This window comes from Lingula anatina, chromosome 1 (assembly GCF_051362555.1).
Source record: "Lingula anatina isolate TDL-2025a chromosome 1, LinAna3.0, whole genome shotgun sequence".
NCBI lineage: Eukaryota > Metazoa > Brachiopoda > Lingulata > Lingulida > Lingulidae > Lingula > Lingula anatina.
The window spans coordinates 43,323,553-43,341,486 of NC_141767.1; the positions used below are offsets into that span (position 1 = coordinate 43,323,553).

The following is a 17,934-nucleotide window of genomic DNA, read 5'->3' on the forward strand; positions in this document are numbered from 1 at the left end:
GGAATGAACTGGAGACACTTGGCTTGTCATTAAGTTTACACGAAAATATGTCAGATAACTTTATACTGTCTTTGAAAGAGTAAAGACTGAAAGATAATTTTAGACAAACTTTGACGGGGAAATATCTACAAAGAGTAAAGGGCTATTTCGCCAACATCTTGTTGAAAATTTTATACTGCAATTCTTATTTAAATAAGCTAAGGAACTAATTGCCAAATTTAGACTCTCATCACATAACAGGGGCGTAACCAGACCTGCAAAAATTGTACGCACAGATTTAAAAAAATTACAGGCACGTACAGCAAAATGTAGACTTACGAAAAAAAACACGAAGGACAGCGTAATCACAGCAAATGTACCTCATATAGTAGCTTGATTTCCATTAATAATAAAATCATCATTTAATTAAGTCAAAAATATTCTCGCGATTTAATAAATATTCTAATTTACCCAGAACGGTATATTTATTTTAAAGGCGGCTAACTGATATATAGTTTTATGATTTGTTTGTGAAAATTGCCCATGTCACCCTGTTAGTTTGGAGGTCTAAGCTGGATTACCCTCTACCAGGGCGACTGATAGATTTTTACAGATATTCACAGATATGTCTCTAGCTAGATAGATGGTTATTTTGAGCTGAAGTCACTCTGTTGAGGAATCTCAAGGCTGATTACATGGCTGGTAATATTTTGCATAACTGCTCAGGCACTGCCACTTAGCAGGTCCAGTCTAAGTCTGCGTGACAGCAATCAAGACAGTTAATTGCTCTGACTTCACTTGCTCTTCTGTGACAGATAAAAAAGCCTTAGACTGGTTGCGTAACGAGCAGTTATCATATCATTGTGAAGCTCAGCTCATGCAGAGCAAGAGCAGAGCCTTTGGTGCGCGCGCAGAGATAATTGTTTCCACATGGGATTCCTCAACAGGGTGACTTCAGCCCAAAATGACCATCTATCATAGAGACATCTGTGAATATCTGTAAAAATCTATCAGTCGCCCTGGTAGAGGGTAAAGCTAGATCAAGTCCGTGTTAAAATTCCTATGAAGCTGTGCAAGAAAAATTCTTCCTTTCTTTCTCTAGCTCCTCGATAAACCTGGTGTTCAGATCTTATTTAGTACCCACAGGTCTACGGGAGCTGTTCTTTGAAACTAACGCACAGGTAGATTTTTACCTGAGATAACTGGAGTAAAGCTTAGAGAGTGCGTTCGATACAAGCAAGATAAATTGAATGCCAATTAACCCTCTAATTAAGAGGTAAAGTAAGTTCCAGTTAGATGGATCATTAAGATAGGACTTGTAAAGGTAACGGGCATTGTTTACCTCAGTTTAATAAAAGTATGCAAGACGGGGTGTCATCGGTTTAATAAAATAAATTGAATTTCACAAATAACATTGACCTCATATGCAATAATCAACAGTACCCTTAACTCATTCAAATGCAGTGTTTTATACAACTTGGGATAACCATAATTAAATGCTCGTTAAAGAATTGACTAGACGGGAAATGGTTTTACACAGCTTCACCAGGATTTAGACCCCTAGGGTAAGAGATTTGAATGAGTATAAACTTTTATCAGAAGCCAGAAAAGTCATCTTACAGGTAGACAATGCAGCTCAGTTTGACAGCTAAGAACGCTCTGTTCTCCGGTGGCACGATTGTCGTCATCGGACCACGTGCCCACATAGCTCATTAACTCCCAGGCCGAGCAAAAAGGACGCTTTTTAAAGGCAAAAATTTACAAAATGAGCTTTTAATTTGTGTATATGGATAAAGGTATCGTTAGTTGGGCATGTTTTCTGAAGAATATGTTCCGTTCAGGCCATTCTAACGGCATGACCATTGTCCTTTAAGTTAATGAGCAAATAATTAAAGTAAGCACATGGTTGACAATCCATTTGCTCGCCCCCTTCATGTGTTTTAGTACACAACGTACGTAGGCCCTATATTTATCTTGAAAAATCCCATACGTACTAGTACTTAACCAGTGGCGCGGAGATACTTTGTTTAGACCATGCCTCATACACAAATTACAGAAGAAACTATCGCCTCTTATTTCTTCTTCAGTATTGTAGGTAATAAAAGATGGTCATTCGCATCTCCCTTTCAAAGAAACATTTGCTTTAAAAAAGGACCGATTACCGGTCGAGCGAAATACACTATCCATCTCCAGTAAAGCATTCACTAAATGTCAAAAATCTTCTTAAAGTTCACTTGCTTTATCTGCTTAGAAAAGGAGGACCCCACTCTCACACACTTGACAAAAGACAGCAAATTTGAGTGTACAAGTATGCTGTTGTAAACAACAGTACGAACAATGAAATGGAATTTGTGAAGTTAAGGAAATAAATACTTATACTAATATCTTGATAGAACCCGAAAGATTACATGACCCACCTGGCCGTTATTGGCTACAGGTAAACAATAGCAAGTAAACAGTATGCGCAGTTCAACTTCGCGCAGACGTAGTTAATGACACCAACAAGATGGCGAAGAGAGTATTATGTTATACCTGTACGCCAAAGAACTGTACGCCTAACTGACACTTATTTTGGGGATTTATTTTGTACTGGGAATCGTCGCCAAACTTTAGTAACTATAATGGTGGCATGTAACAATAATGGTGGCGAGATGAAAGTTTTCCACAAGAGTCAGATGTTTGAAATGGGAGTAATGCAATTAGTTATAATCAGCATGTGTCTTGTCAGCATAGTTTACGTCGTGAACGGAACAGACTCGTATAAAGTTATGAAAACAAAGCTAGGTGCTGGTAAGTTAATTTAGGAAGCTAGTAGTACAGCGTAAAATAATAGAATGCTATGACTACGAAATGGTAATCGGGGTGTCCACTTTACACACGCACGCGCGCGCACACACACACACACACACACACACACAGAGAGAGGGAGGGAATAAGCCGTTTGCTGTAGTAGCTAGTTTGAGATCAACTTCATATTATCCTTAATTATCAGATTCCAGTAATCAATAAGCACATTTATTAAACCTCCCCGTGGTATAACATTTTCGCATTTGTATTTATAGGTTTATTTATTGAACTCATTCCAATTAAGTAAAAGGCGTTTAATTGTTTGCATGATAAAGTTTTCTAAAAAAAAAAAAAAAAGGCATTTGCAATGATTTTAACTATACTCTGATCAAGAATTGTTTTTTCTAGGAGAAGGCTGTATTGACATCGATGGGAATCCCCGAACACACCTGGAATACTGGAACACTACTGATACCTGTGACAAAATCATCTGCTGGAATGGAAGATTAGCCAATTTTACGATAACACAACAGTATGATCGCTCACTAAAGAGATTAAATATAATGATAAATTATTAATTAAATAAAAATTTAAAAAACTAAAAATTCGAAGTTTTCCCCGTTAAATCACTTCGATATTTTATCTTCAAGTTTTAAAATATTATGTCAAAGTACGGTGGCATGATATGAATTTGCATTCTGCCACTAAATCGAGCTTATATAAAGAATAATTGTGAGTGATCTTGTTGTGTATCTCACCAAAATTTGTTGAACTAATTTTACTACAACTGACTTTTTTCCAGATGCCACAGTTTTGATGCAGGGGAAAATCCTGACAGTACGAATTGTTTCGAAGTGGCAGACATGGCTCAGCCGTTTCCTTCCTGCTGTCCCTCGCTCGTATGCAATGCTACAGATTTTGTTGCCCCGACAGTAGCCAGTGAGTTATTGTTAATTAACTGCGTGGGATTGTCTGTTGATATTCTACTACAGTTGCATTTTAGCTCTTTAATCAAACCATGGTGTTAAAGACTAAGGAATGTTTTCTTTACTCTTGCAAAAATAATATATAGATGGAATTCCATAGCCTAGTAACCCATATACTGAGTACAACATGGATGGATCGGGGATGCGAGGAAGGAACACCTAATTCCTCTTGTCGAATATCCTTGGCTCTTTTTTTGAAACAGAAATATTATCCCGTGTGACTTCTGTATTACAACATTGATTTGTGATACAAACTGAGTAGTCATGATATTATTTTTCCAGCATGCGGCGACTTGGCTACCGCGTACTCCTGCGACCTCTGGAAGAACCACTTTAGCGCGTGCGTCTTAAGTAGTGCAACATTTTCAGAATTGTTTAACTACACGCAACAATTCTGCCAACAAACCTGCGGGTAAGGCTTTTTTATTGTTCAATTTCAAGTTACATACATCTTATTTGTATCACCGTCTTTTAATCGCCAGTACTACTGCTGTTTTAACTTATGAATATGACATGACATCGTCCTGCTTGTAGATAAAATAAAAAACTTACTTTACTTTGAAATACTTTTCTTCTCCCTTTTTTACCATATCAAAATCAATGTACCTAAAGTAAATGTAACACACACTAAGAATGTGTTAGATTATTTTTATCTTTCTTCCATTGCAGACTTTGCTAATCGATACAGTTTTATATAATGAATGCAGAAACAAGAAAGCAATACCATGTCCAGGATCCAATTAGTCATTTATGGTTTGATACCTGTGGTACACACAAACTGGTGATGATATTCCATCCAAAGAAAGAACTGTTTCATGAAGTGGCTGGCCACTCTTAGTTTTATAAATATAACTGTTATCAAAACATTGTTTAGTATTATGAATTTAACACCGACAATACAGGATTAAATACAACTGACTTTTCTTTGTTATTATACATCAATAAATATAGTATTTAACAAGGCAAAATCGTAAGTTGTAATTTTTTTTTAAATTTAGTTGATTTTGACTGTGTTAAAATCACCAATAAATAATATCATTGTATTATTGAAAACTGCAGTTTTATCATTAATCAATGCTTCCTTTTCTTTTTTGTTTTCACACCCTGCTCTTCATCATTATCAGTTTTCTTTGAATAATTCCTGTTCTTAACATTGGCATATGAATAGAAATGAACTCCAATCTTCTTCGACTTCTCTGCTCTTTCTAGTTTTCTTCTCTGAAATCAAATCGTAGTCCCATTAGCCAAATACTTCGGATGTATAAATGCACTCCTATGCCTTCCCATCCATAGACAAAAACCTTTCTATCCAAGAGGGAATGGTTTCCAAACATTAAAATTTTTCAAGATCTTTAAATTCTTAATTAAAGTCTGGTCTTTGGGTTTTCATATAATTACCTCTTTTCCTGACATTTTCACCTCCATATCCTCTTCTTCAGAATCTGCGCAGTTTATTCTCTTTCTCTTCCTCCCTGCAGTTTTACTGGTTGGCTTTGTTGCTGCAGAGGGGGTCATCTCTACGCAAGTCACAGCATCTTTTTCTGTCATGACATATTCCACAAATCCTGAACAGGAAGTGAATAAATAAAAAATTGTAAAATATGGATGGAACGAAAAATATTTTTAAAAATTAGGCCCCTCCTTCCACCCCAATTCCCCTGTTCTTTAATATCTCATGTTGATACCGAAAAGCTTGCTATTACACATTAACAAATTCCTTTCCCTGATCAACAGCATTCTAATTATTTTTTTCTGCAATATTTACCATAACCATATGGCACTTCTCAAATATAATTGCTTTAATTTGTCATCACCTCATTTCTGAACATTTTCCATGTTGGATGAACGTCACTGTTATTTGTTCATTAACATCAACTTTGACTAGCTTGGTTTAAAACAGAAAATAATCGGGTATTCTTTATAAAATTTGGTTTGATTTGCTGCTTCTAAGATTTGATTATGTATAAAAAAAGGTACCTTTTGCATTAGTAGTACTTTTCTTTTTGGAAAATCCAGAATCCTGAGGAGTTACAACAAATGTCCCACTCTTGCTCTTGTATTTAGAGGCAGTTTTCACTGAACTGCTTTTTTCCTTTATAGGGACAACTTTCTGTTCCAGTTTTATGACCTTATGTTTGACAGTACTTTTCTTTCCTCTTTTGGTCTTGGCACCCAATTTCACATTTGAATCAGTGTCTAATTCAGTCAAACTTTCCTTTAATTTATCATTCACATTCTCGATATCTTTCTTTGCCTTCTTTTCAACTGAAGCAGTATCATCAGTTTTAGACGTGGTCATCTTCTCTGATAAAACATCACTTGTACTACTTGGGAGTTCATTATGGGTCATTTCTGCATCTGATTCACTGTCATCATATTCTGTATTCTCTTCATTAAAGGTTTCATCTTGTTCTAGAGGTTGGACATCTTCTCCCTCAAACTCTGGTTCTACATTTATCTTACTGAAATCTTGCCTCACTTGAACGTGTACTTTTACTTTGGCAGGTTGTGCCATATCTTCACCATTAGGGATAGGAGCTTTAGTAGACAATGCAGCATCTTGAGCATTTGCTTCCTGTGCCTCTGTAGCTGCTTCTGGGACTTCCAATTTATCATTCATATTTCTTGGTTCCTATTTGGAAAAAAAAAATATATATATATATATTATATATTACACGTTTTCATCTACAAGCATTCTTGCTGTTCAATTTTCAGTTTAAGTAACTGTTTATTACACCATGCAAATTCACTTTCATAAGAACATCTCACAAGATAACAGACAAATGATATAAAAGAATATGGAGATGAAACTCTTTAAATCATCAGAAGAAAAAAGACTTACATCTGATTCTGGGGGTCTTACATAGTAAGGAAGTTTTCCTCTCTGCCAGTCATTCAGGACCATTTTAGCTACGGTACAATAATCTGGCTCTCCACCCTAAAAGGGAATACTTACACTATTTAACTGTTAAAAATGATTGGAGCTGCAACAATACTGACATCAACAACAAACTGGTATTTCATCAAGTTTAAAACCCAAGTAAATGTTTTTCTGGCATGAAATAACTTTTCAGATTATTGAATTATGATTTTATCTTTTTTAAAAACAACAAAGACACAAGAAAAAAAAAACAAAAAACACAGCATGAGCTATCCAAAGAAGAAATCGTTCTCACATAACAATATCTGTCTGATGAAGTCCTTCAGTGAGAATGAAAGCTCAAAAGTTATTAGAGTTTTTACGTTCAAAAATAAAAAATGGTTCATTTTTTCACATTTACAAGATATTGTGAACCACACCACATATATACTTAATTGTTTATACCAAACTTATTCACCATTACAGTTAAGTTTTCCCCCCATTTATCAAGTACCTTGAGCAGTTTGCCTGATCTTTGGGCTAATTTTTCCAGGAACTCTTCTGCAGTAGTCCAGGTGTCAATCTTGTATGTTTTAGCCACATACTCTTTTCTCACTCTTTCCAAAACTGCTGGGATGTAATCTTCTGGGCTTTTTATATTCTCTACACGAACCTAGAGGTTTGGTTTAACAATCTGGTATCACTAACTTCTCTTCGCAGTCTTAGTGGCCACTTATTACTTTATCCAATAGGAACTGATCCACAAATACTTAATGTTGGGCAGTTACATCAACCAGTAAAGTAAATTATGTAATTGACCATAAGTTATGAGCTGGATTTAGTAACTCTTTAATCTTAATTATGCTTATTGCCATTTTACATTTTATTCATATAAAGGACATTCTTAATGTCACAGATACATAGCCATACCAAATAAGGGTGGAAATTTAATCTCTTACCACTCCCTTCAGCACTATCTCTGTCTCAGTGTCCCCCTGTGGGTATACCACACCTGGGCAGTCAATGAGGAAGATCCTTCTCATCAGTGTCACATACTGCCACACCTGGAAATGTTTTGCACAACCTTGAAGCCACTTTAAAATTAAAGGCCCTTGTTCACTGTCAGTTTAATCCAGGCATTCTTTTATTTGGTTTTATAACAGGTTGGTTTATAAAACATTAAACCTCATAATTACCAACTAGCAAGAATCCCAATTTTAACTTCATTTAAATCATACTGAAACCCATTGCTGCTGTAAATAAGTATCTATTGTCTTTAATAAAACCTTGTTAAACTTTGTATCATAACTGTACACACAACTTTGTAATTCATGTGTAAACGATACTCATATTTCAAGTAATTCTGTAGGAGCAAAGTTCCACTTGTAAAAAGCAAATTATTAGAAAATCACAAAAAACACTAATAATCATTTTTTCAAATGAAAATGTTTACATTAAAAACAATTTTCTGACCTTTGTTTCTCCAGCAATGGGAGCCACATTACAAACTTTCTTGGCACGCAAGGTGTTAATGATTGAGCTCTTTCCCACATTTGGGTAGCCAATAAATCCAACACTAATCTGCTGGCGGTCACTGTGTAACTAGAAAGATATCAAATAATTTAATTGTTATTTCCTACTGAAACTATGGCATTTAAATACATTAATGAAGATTCAAATCTCAATATTCTACAACATAAAATATAATAAAGGTTACAAGTTATCAACCCTCTTCAGATAAAACGAGTAATTCAAAACTTGTCCCGACTCCGTCTACTGGTTACTTGATGGGTGTAAAAATTAACTTACTTTTCCAAACTGTCTTAGCAAATTAATCATAGCTCCTTTGCCGAATGAATTTGTGATGCTAGCATGGAAAGCTAACGTGGGGTATTCAGATGACAAAATAGCAACCCATTTTTTCTGAAGAACAAAAAATCATTATCAGTACAATTTATTTTTTAAAAAGAGCAATGTTTCAATTAAATTAAATCTGCTGACTGTAGCCTGCATATATATTGTTTCATAATTCAACAATTATCAATAACTCCCAAAAACATTACTGCAAAAATCAAAAAGAACTTCTGTACTTTTGTCAAAGATGACAAAGGGCTACCTTAAGAATATGTCATTTCAAACAATGAAATACATTTTATTAACTTTACCGTAACCCATGTTGGCACAAGATCACACTTGTTCAACACAAAAATGAGGTGTTTGTGTGGCTTCTCTTTTTTAAGGTAGGCCTCCACCTGGCGACACCTGGTGCCGAGAGGATCCCTAGCATCCAAAACCTGGAGTATCACATCAGCTGAATCTATAACCTGAAAAGTTCCATTCAAATTTTGATAATACATTAAAAGACATTTCTTGAGGTAAGGGTGAGAACATATGACATATCATTAATTAAAACCATCAGCCAGCTTTGCGCCATTACAGCAAAGTGGTCTTCAAATAATTAAAATCAAACATCAGTGGGCGATCGTTTGATGGACATAATGAACAACATATATTATGCAATTATGCCAAAAGTCAAACATCACTTTCTCACAAAAATAACTAGTAAGCAGACTTATTATACCACTACAATTGTCATTATATTCATCTCCTTACTTTGTACAGTTCACTCCAAATCCTCCTGGAAGTCCCTGCTCTGAAGACCAGTTCCTTGGCCTCTTCTTTCACACCAGTGTCCTCTACATCCAAGTCTCTGTCCTTTTCTGCATCATACTTGTCTGTGGAAGACTGGGCAGCAGCAAGGAGACTCTGAGGATGAAATGAGCCTTTTTTTAAAATCTAAAATGACTTTTTTGCAATTTTTCAATAGAAAATGGGGATAATCTTACAGAAATTTAAACAAGTAAGGCAAAATCAATGTTGCAGTGCTAGGAATATGATCACACTTTATTCAGTAAATAATGTTATCTGGCTTCATATTAATGTTTGTTAAATGTTCTGCTAATCTATCATTTAAAGTGCATCCTTAAGTAATATAAAATAAATAGAAACGACACAATGAAAGACAACTTATTCTTAGGCATACACATGTACATACCTGTACATCCACTGCTTTAATGTTAGGTTTTTTTCTCAGAGATTTTGGCCCAAATGTAGACTGAAATGGTTCTGTATCCAGGAGATGAACTCTAGCATGCTATTTTGTCAAATGAAGACATTTATATAAAATTAGACAGTACTAAATAAGTAAAATATGTAGTTATTAAAAACTGATTATTTTAGTGAAATGTTCAAAAATAAATATTCCTTTTCATTATGTTTGTCACTCTCCCTGTAGTTCAAACTGTTAAATCCAAAACCATTAGACTATCTTTGACTATCAATTTACTAGTAACAAAATATTTTATTATAATTATAATATAATAAAATATGTAAGATAAACATTTTATAATCAAGACTCGTCTTAATGGCGAACACCCTTGCTGTAGATGAAATTTGCTGTACGAATACCTTAAATTAAGCAAAAGTTTGATTGATCTTCCCCAAAGGAAGCAATTTAGTTACCTTAGCAGTTTCATTCAGGAGGGTGATGGGTAACTTAGTCTGTTTCATGACAACTTTATATGGGTCTTTCATAACTTTACCCATTTCTTCTTGAAAAGACTGTAAAGCTTTCTGAGTTATTACTCTAGTATTGCCTGCAAAGATTAATGCGAGGGTTAATTATATGTGTAAGCACAATGAATGTTTCCATTTAAAAGGCTATTACATTAACAGCACCATTGCAAACAAACAACAAATAAGAAGTACAATCTATCAACAAAGCAATAATATCTGTTATAATCATAAGACCACATACAAAAAGGAATACATAAAAATCACCAGAAATGATTGAAGATAATATTCAAATTTAAAATCTCCAAACAGAAAATTGTTTAAAGAAATAGTCAAGTTCTCACCAAACCATCTTCTATTTGGTTCAACCCTGGCCACAGTACCAGATGCAAGGGTGGATTGATATGGTGCTGGCTTGGTTATTTTTCCATGTTTGTCTCTGCAAACAATTTTCAGATAGTTTATGATATATTTCAATGACGTTTTAAATATAAAATTGCCCTTAGCATGAACTACAAAATTCATAAAGTATGTGACCTTTATGTGGAATCTTTTAAAAATGCATTACCTTTAAAAAAATTAGTTAAGAGTACACATACCTTTTGGGTTTAAAATTTCTGTACATCTGTAACCTCTTTATAGTAGCTCTGTCCCTCATGTTTTGACCTCCTGCACCTTTGGCTCGATCTATCAGAATAAAAGCAATAATGTAAATGAATTTCAGTGGCCCATGCATTTTCAAATGCACTTCCTTTGTTTGTTTTTAAAAGAGAAACAAAACCTGATCTACATGGAGACAAGATGATCAACATTACAAAATTCACAGTACTTGGTTCAGCATGATGCAGCTTGAGGAGGCAAGAAGTAAGAAAACATTTTGAGAGCTTCAATATCTGGTGGATGCTCTAGCTAGCAGTTGTCTAAGGCAATAATGTTCAGGTGTGAGTATAAATACTAAATATCAAAAATGTAAACATTAGTGCTAACACAAGGATTTTTATTCTATATAAAGTATTGTCAAAACTTCTTTGGTAAATTCATCAATAATACAGTACATGGGGCGGTTTCATTTTTTTTTTTTTTTTCATTTATAATCAAACTCATGTTCTTGAAATATCCTTACAACGTTGGCACATCCCAACATCCAAATTTAAGACACTAAAAAAGTGTTCACATAACAGCAAATTATGACAAACTACATCATATATAAGAAGCAGAACTAATGTTCTAGTGTTGTAGTAGTCCAGCTTTTAATTAAAAAATATTTAGCACGAAATTACCTGGATTCATGCTGTGGTTGGCCCTGTTTATTCCATCTCCCTTTTTGGGAGCTTTCCCTGCTTTTTTCGCTTTACCCATTTTGATGATTCTCCTATAACTATGATATAACTATGTAATTTTATGTTATTTCTATTACTTATACTATTAGTAAGTGCTTTCTGTTAGCGGAAAACGTGGAATATATGATACGGACTAACGTCCTTGGAAGTTTGCATTGGCTAAAATTTCTTGGTGCGGAATCAGTGTGACGTCAGAACCGGGGAATTCGACGAGTTTTGAAAGAAAGTTATGCATATTTCCCGCACAATTTATAATGAAACGCAAATTCCCAAGAGCCACAGTCAAATCTTTAGCAAGGAGAGGAAATAAGAAAATAAGGTTAAAAGGGAAGAAAGTAGACGTACTGGTGAGGTTCAGAATAAGTTGTTCGTTTTTTAAAATACTGGGCATTACATTTCTAGCTGGATAACATCAACAGTCATCATTCACAAAAGTGAATACAATAAATTCAGTTTCAAATCTGCTACAATTGGATTTTAACACTAGCTTTGCAGCTGTTCACTGATAGTTATAGAATAATCTAATGGTGTGTGATATCGCCTGCAATAATTTGACTAAGTTTTAAAACAAAGATTGGAAGCCGCTTTCCATTGTTTTATGATAGAAATATTATTTCATAAACATAGAAACAAGCACTTCACTTGGCCGTATAATTTGACTTTTAATGACTCTTTCTGGTAGAAGTTCCATGCTTTCTGACCAAAATAAATTTAACCATTTAAAATACTTACATAAGTTAACACAAAAAAATGCGATCCAAAAAACTGCTAGCAACTCGACCACAACAGTTAATATGTGAAAAAATAAAATACGAGTGCTCATTATTGAGATAACTTAATGACTCATGTTATCAAAGCTTGGAAGGGAAAAATTAATGGAATTTGTTTTCTTTACTGCAATAGCTCTTCTTGGACTACATGCTTTTCTTGAAGAGGCTGGCCAACAAGGCAGATGCATTGGCTCAGGAAGAAAAACAGAGGATCCTTAATGCTGGACACATCAGAGCTGTTAAATCTGTAAGCAGGTGTCATACTCTTTATGTTTATTTGGTCAGGAGTATCATGGGGTTTTGCTGCCTTCAATGATTCATTGCTTCAGTGTAAAAATTGTGTTTATATAATAATAATAATAATAATTTATTCGAGCATTAAATGTGGCAGTTACATTTGTTAGCCCTCTATACTACAAATATATAAATAAATAAATAGTTATACATCACTATGGATTACTACTAATACTAATACAGTGTTTAAGATTATTAATTACAGTGTATACGTTGTTTAAAATACTTATTACAACTGGCTCACATTCCTGTTTTGCCTTGCTTTGATAAGAATTCCCCAGTCAAAATGTAATTGATGGCATTTCATCTCACTCTTGGGACTTGGATGGCTTGACTACTGAAAGTACAGTTTAAATTGTTCAGTCTTGTTTTAAAGTCATTTGCAGAGGAGATGTTGTGATACATAAAACTCCACTTATTAATTTTTGGGGTACAAACATATCATGAATTTTTTTCATAATTAATTAAGAGGTGCATTATGGCTTATTTTTAAGTTACTTTTTTTACAGCAAGTTCTCACTGCATCAAGAGGGTGAAGGAATACATCAAGCATATGTCAGGTTGAGAAATGTTGGCCTTGGATTCGTCTAGATCAGAAGAGATCGACTTCAAATTAACTATCAGCGTTGGATTAGGATGACTTTTTCATATTATGTGGCAGTTCATTGGATACCAGACATTATTAGATAATGGAATTAAATATTCTTAGCGAATATTTCTGTAGATACTGTCAACTCAACCTGAAATGCCATTTGCAAACAAAAAGTTTTTTATTAAACAGAGCTTGGTGTAATATTAATAAAAGTAGTATATATGTGTGTGTGTATATGATACTGTACATAATTTGATTTAATATTTTAATAAATTGATTGAAAAGCTGTTCCATAGTTGGGTTTTGAGGTTATAAACAGTAAAGGTTGTTATTGAGAATGTAAGATAAAACTTTTAACTACCATCAAGCAAACAATTAGTATTCAGAAAGTTGGCATTTTGTCATACATAATATTTCTTTTGCAAATGTTATATAAATTATTAATAAAGCTGTAAGCTTGAGAAACAAATTTTGCCCCCCCCCCCCCCAAAAAAAAAAAAAAAGTTGAAGGTGGGCAGTTGCGAGTTTAATGCTACTAAGGCTTAAGCATTAAAGATGAAGACCAATCGTCACTTAGGATCAATAAAGTTTATTTTGAGTATTAAAAACCAATGTTATGGCTCTAATTTAACAAAATACATTTCTTTGAAAAAGTGATTTTCCCTCCCTCAATGTAGCGCCATAAGAAATGTGTCAGTGATCTCTAAAATTCACTCACTAAAAACATTGATGCATCAGTTTAAATGTATGAATGAAAAAACTCCATATTTCAATTTAAACTAAAATTCTTTACAATAAAAATATACCAAATGCAGACATAATTACTTGATCAAAACCTTCAGATAAAACCATACACAAGAGTGACAAGACTTAAATGCAAAATCCCACTTTAAACATCTGGCTTAAGCTTGAGGAAACTGTTATATGCAGTCCTTGCATTTTGTTATAATTTTTGGAGCACAGGTTTTAGTTTCACTCTTAAATTACCATGCTTTTGGGATACAAGAACACCATGGCTGTCTAAAAGGAAACGAAGCAACACATGCTGTCAAATGGACAACATATATATTTCATGAGAATCCAAGACAAAAAAAAAAAAAAAAATGCAAAATAGACTAAACGTGGGAAAAAAGGGGGAGAGGGCAGGCTAGCTCTAAAACATCCAATCTAGCTGATTTTCAAACTGGTGTACATAAGTTCTTTAAATCGTTTCTGTAAGTTTAACAATTATGCATTCCCCGATTTTACATTTACTTGGTATTAAGGTAAAAATTGCAAAAAGACTGGAAAACATACTAGTACTGAAGTCAAACAGTCTGATTAGGGGCAAAAATCCTGTACAACTTTTACTTTACAGATATGGATTTTATAAACATTTTTTTAAAAATCAAAATTTCACAAAAAACACTATAATGCATGCATTTGTTCCTATTTTTTAACATGAAATAAAGGTATGTTCTACACAAACAGCTGACGTTTGTTAACTTAAGACTAGTACTAAAGCTTACTATAATGGAAGTTTTCAGAAAGTCAAAGTAAAAAGGTAAACCAAATGCAAAAAAATTGTGCCAGGTGGGAATGCTTATGTCCTGTGAAATATATCCTCAAGTACCCTAATTTTAATGCACAATCCCATACCCTGAAAAAATTCTTGCTGCTTAGCCCCCCTAAATAAATAAGGTTATATATATATATATATATATATATATATATATATATATATATATATATATATATTATAGTTCTTCGTGTAAGTGTTCACCATAATCTGTAGCTTGACTTCCAACCCACAATTCATGCTGTGCAACTATTTCATCTTTTGTTACTTTGCCATCCTTATCAACATCACTTTCTGAAATCAAGTGTTCAGCCTCTCTCTGTGCAGCCTCTTCATTATCTGGGGATACCCAAGCTTTTAATTCCTCATTATCTAAAACTCCATCCTTGTTTTTGTCTAATTCAGCAAAGTTGTCTTTTTCTACTATCTCTGATTCCTTGCTGATTTCCTCTGCAAAGTAAAATAATATTGTTAATAATAATAAAGATAAATAGAAGTAATATGTACAAGGAATAAATATTTAATTGTTCTACAAATGCTCTGAAAGCTGGGAAAGTTTTTCTTCAGTATACCGATCTTGATAAAATGCTTGAAAGATCAAACTTAAGGGCGAAATTTCTGGCAATTATAATAACCTCTTCCCATTATAGTACAGTGTGGTGTGTTCTGTAGCATATATGATGTTTTTGTCTAATACATTTCATTTAAGTTATAATACTTCTTTTAAACAGAGTTTTAACATATACTCTAACTTGCATGGTAATCTACATACATACTTACCATCTCCTAAGAACTCCTGGAAAGACAGTTCCCCATTTTTGTCTTTATCCAAAGATAATAAAGTGACTGCAACCTCAGCATCTGTCATATGCTTATAGTCATAAGGGTGGAGAAATGCAGCATACTCATTCTCATCCAATAAATTGTTTTTGTCTTGATCAGCAGCAGCGAATTTTATTTCATCAATCTGTAAGCTCTGAAAAAAAACAACCACATGAAAGTTTGGTTGTTTTCTCTTGCTTAAACTGGGAAAAATTGGTACATGTATTAATAATTCATAATTCAAAGAAAAAGAGCAAACATATTTTCAAAGCAATTCTTTTTACCCTTATAACATATGGATTTCCTCATTAATTATAAAATATGAATGCCCTAAAATTACTTTATAATGACTTGAAATGACTTAAAAGGTATAGTTTAAAGATCATACAAATTTTTTTATGATACCTCTAAAATGTGTTCATTGTCTTCATTTGGATCTTTCTTTAAATCTTCAATTTCTTTTGGTGCATAATTGTATGACCCTCTTATGTATTCCTCCCAGCTAACATATTTATCCTCATTACTGTCATGTTCTAAGAATTTGCTTTCTGCATCTTCTTCATCTAAAGTTCTAGAATAAATAACATGTTAAATCCACAGATCAATCATTTACATAGGAAACTTCCATTTATTATGAGTTACACACCTCTGAGTGACCGTAAATAATTTATAATAAATAAGTAAATGTACACAGCTTGAAATGTTTTATCATCTCTCTTCAATTATACCAGAAGCAATGCTTTTCTATCATCCATATTTGCTACACTTGGCTCATAAAAATGGGATTTGGTGGATATTTTAACTAATGTCTTTTTTTTTCATCAAGATCTTACAAGCTGAGAAAAATAAGGTTTTCTAAATGTTACTTTTTTTGTTCTTCCGTTGCTCATCTCACCTAAAAGAATTTACTATCCAAAGTATAAGTTCTTCCTTAGTTACAAAACCATCTTTGTCCTGGTCCATCTTATCAACCAGCTTGCCCAGGCGTTCTTTGGCCTCTTCTGGTGGAAGCTGGTCAAACTCTTCTTCTAAATTTTTCCTTCCTGAAATATGATTATTATCAACATTAGCAATATTTATGTATAACTTCTTAAGTATATATGGTTTCTTGAATGCCAAAATGGCTGCAATAAATATTTTACGTCAAATTCATACTATTTATTGTAGTTATTAATATGTAAAATTACTAGTAAGCATCACTGCTCAAGCTACCCTATAAACATGCAGTCTGGAAACTACAGTACTTATTAATTATTCTGCTAAATTTACCAATTACTGCTTCATGGTCAAAATCTGCATTGTGTATTCCTTCTGTGTAGTGATCATCATTTGATCTAGGAAGATGCCCTCCATGCTCAGTATGCTCTCTACAAATACCCCAGTCAGACATCAAAAGCAGCAGAAAACTAAGACACATGCTTGGACTGATATCTGACTTTGCCATGTTGTACTCTGGAAAAAATATATACCCCTTGTCAATTTAAATGCTTTATTGAAAAAGAATCAGTGATGTAGGGATGCATTCAATGTAGGTTCAGAGTCAGGGTGCATCAGGGGCAGATCCAGAGATATTTTCTGATAGTCTTCCCAATTGTCTTTTTTGATCCAGCAGCAATGACAATGGGAATTCGAAGTCGCCCCTCCCCCTTCCCATCTGAAATTCTTCGTCTCATGTTAAACCCCATTATCAGTTGTAAACTAATAAGTTACTAACATCAAATTGTTTATTTACCAAAACATGGGGCTCATATAAAATAGACATATCTACACCTGTATACTAGTATTTATGAACTTGGAAATTTGAAGCAAACACTACTGTAAGTCTACACATACACAACTGCACACACCAAGTGACGCGAAAAATCATGCATTAGCACTTTTTTCATGTGTTAAAAAAGAGAGTACATATTTAGAAAATAAATAAAACCGTTAACACATAATTACAGAACATATAAAAATGTAAATAAAAGTTAAAACGTATAAATTAAGTGCTAATGTGTGGTTTTGCCTGCTACACGTACATTGTACGTTTGCTTTTTTCCGTAATCTGACATTTAGCAAACGTTTCGCACGTCTCAACACAAATCCTTTAAATGGTACCGATAACTGAGATAGGTCAAATGTAATTAAGAGGTGATGAAATGTGGATTTTATTTACCTTGCTCAACCCAAACAACAGAATCCCAGCCAACACTAGCAGTAGGCAAAGTAGACTAAAACGTACGTATAGATATTTTGAATTGTTCTGGTTATTTTTTATTTGATTTCCATAAATATTGATAATGCTGACATACAGTTGTATTTTTTATTATAAATTTGCAATAAATTAAGTTTTATTTGATTTTAATATTAACAAACGTGAAAAAAATGTTT

At 33.6% G+C, this 17,934-nt stretch overlaps 4 protein-coding genes across 4 annotated transcripts; 2 read left to right on the forward strand and 2 right to left on the reverse strand.

Annotated features, from left to right (window-relative positions):
• The first annotated feature begins 2,377 nt into the window (after window positions 1-2,377).
• On the forward strand, window positions 2,378-4,720 carry LOC106151545 (uncharacterized). The gene is made up of 5 exons (XM_013524868.3): window positions 2,378-2,769; window positions 3,175-3,298; window positions 3,569-3,705; window positions 4,035-4,164; window positions 4,422-4,720. The coding sequence occupies exons 1-5, from the start codon at window positions 2,472-2,474 to the stop codon at window positions 4,429-4,431; spliced, it is 699 nt and encodes a 232-aa protein (XP_013380322.2). The 5' UTR covers window positions 2,378-2,471; the 3' UTR covers window positions 4,432-4,720.
• On the reverse strand, window positions 4,145-11,660 carry LOC106180653 (uncharacterized). Its single transcript, XM_013564689.3, has 15 exons — window positions 11,466-11,660; window positions 10,785-10,872; window positions 10,530-10,624; window positions 10,135-10,268; window positions 9,668-9,766; window positions 9,226-9,378; window positions 8,778-8,936; window positions 8,422-8,535; window positions 8,086-8,214; window positions 7,572-7,676; window positions 7,127-7,285; window positions 6,595-6,690; window positions 5,730-6,384; window positions 5,151-5,317; window positions 4,145-4,970 (listed from the first exon to the last, which is right to left on the reverse strand). The coding sequence occupies exons 1-15, from the start codon at window positions 11,542-11,544 to the stop codon at window positions 4,824-4,826; spliced, it is 2,379 nt and encodes a 792-aa protein (XP_013420143.2). The 5' UTR covers window positions 11,545-11,660; the 3' UTR covers window positions 4,145-4,823.
• A 20-nt stretch (window positions 11,661-11,680) lies between these two features.
• Window positions 11,681-13,469, forward strand: LOC147764376 (centromere protein W-like). The gene is made up of 3 exons (XM_087001925.1): window positions 11,681-11,872; window positions 12,429-12,542; window positions 13,099-13,469. The coding sequence occupies exons 1-3, from the start codon at window positions 11,780-11,782 to the stop codon at window positions 13,123-13,125; spliced, it is 234 nt and encodes a 77-aa protein (XP_086858051.1). The 5' UTR covers window positions 11,681-11,779; the 3' UTR covers window positions 13,126-13,469.
• Window positions 13,470-13,750: 281 nt separating this feature from the next.
• LOC106151548 (calumenin-B-like) lies at window positions 13,751-17,875 on the reverse strand. The gene is made up of 6 exons (XM_024074462.2): window positions 17,720-17,875; window positions 16,831-17,013; window positions 16,457-16,604; window positions 15,967-16,132; window positions 15,520-15,715; window positions 13,751-15,189 (listed from the first exon to the last, which is right to left on the reverse strand). Exons 2-6 carry the CDS (start codon window positions 17,003-17,005, stop codon window positions 14,918-14,920), a joined length of 957 nt encoding a protein of 318 aa, XP_023930230.2. The 5' UTR covers window positions 17,006-17,013; window positions 17,720-17,875; the 3' UTR covers window positions 13,751-14,917.
• Between the last annotated feature and the right edge of the window lie 59 nt (window positions 17,876-17,934).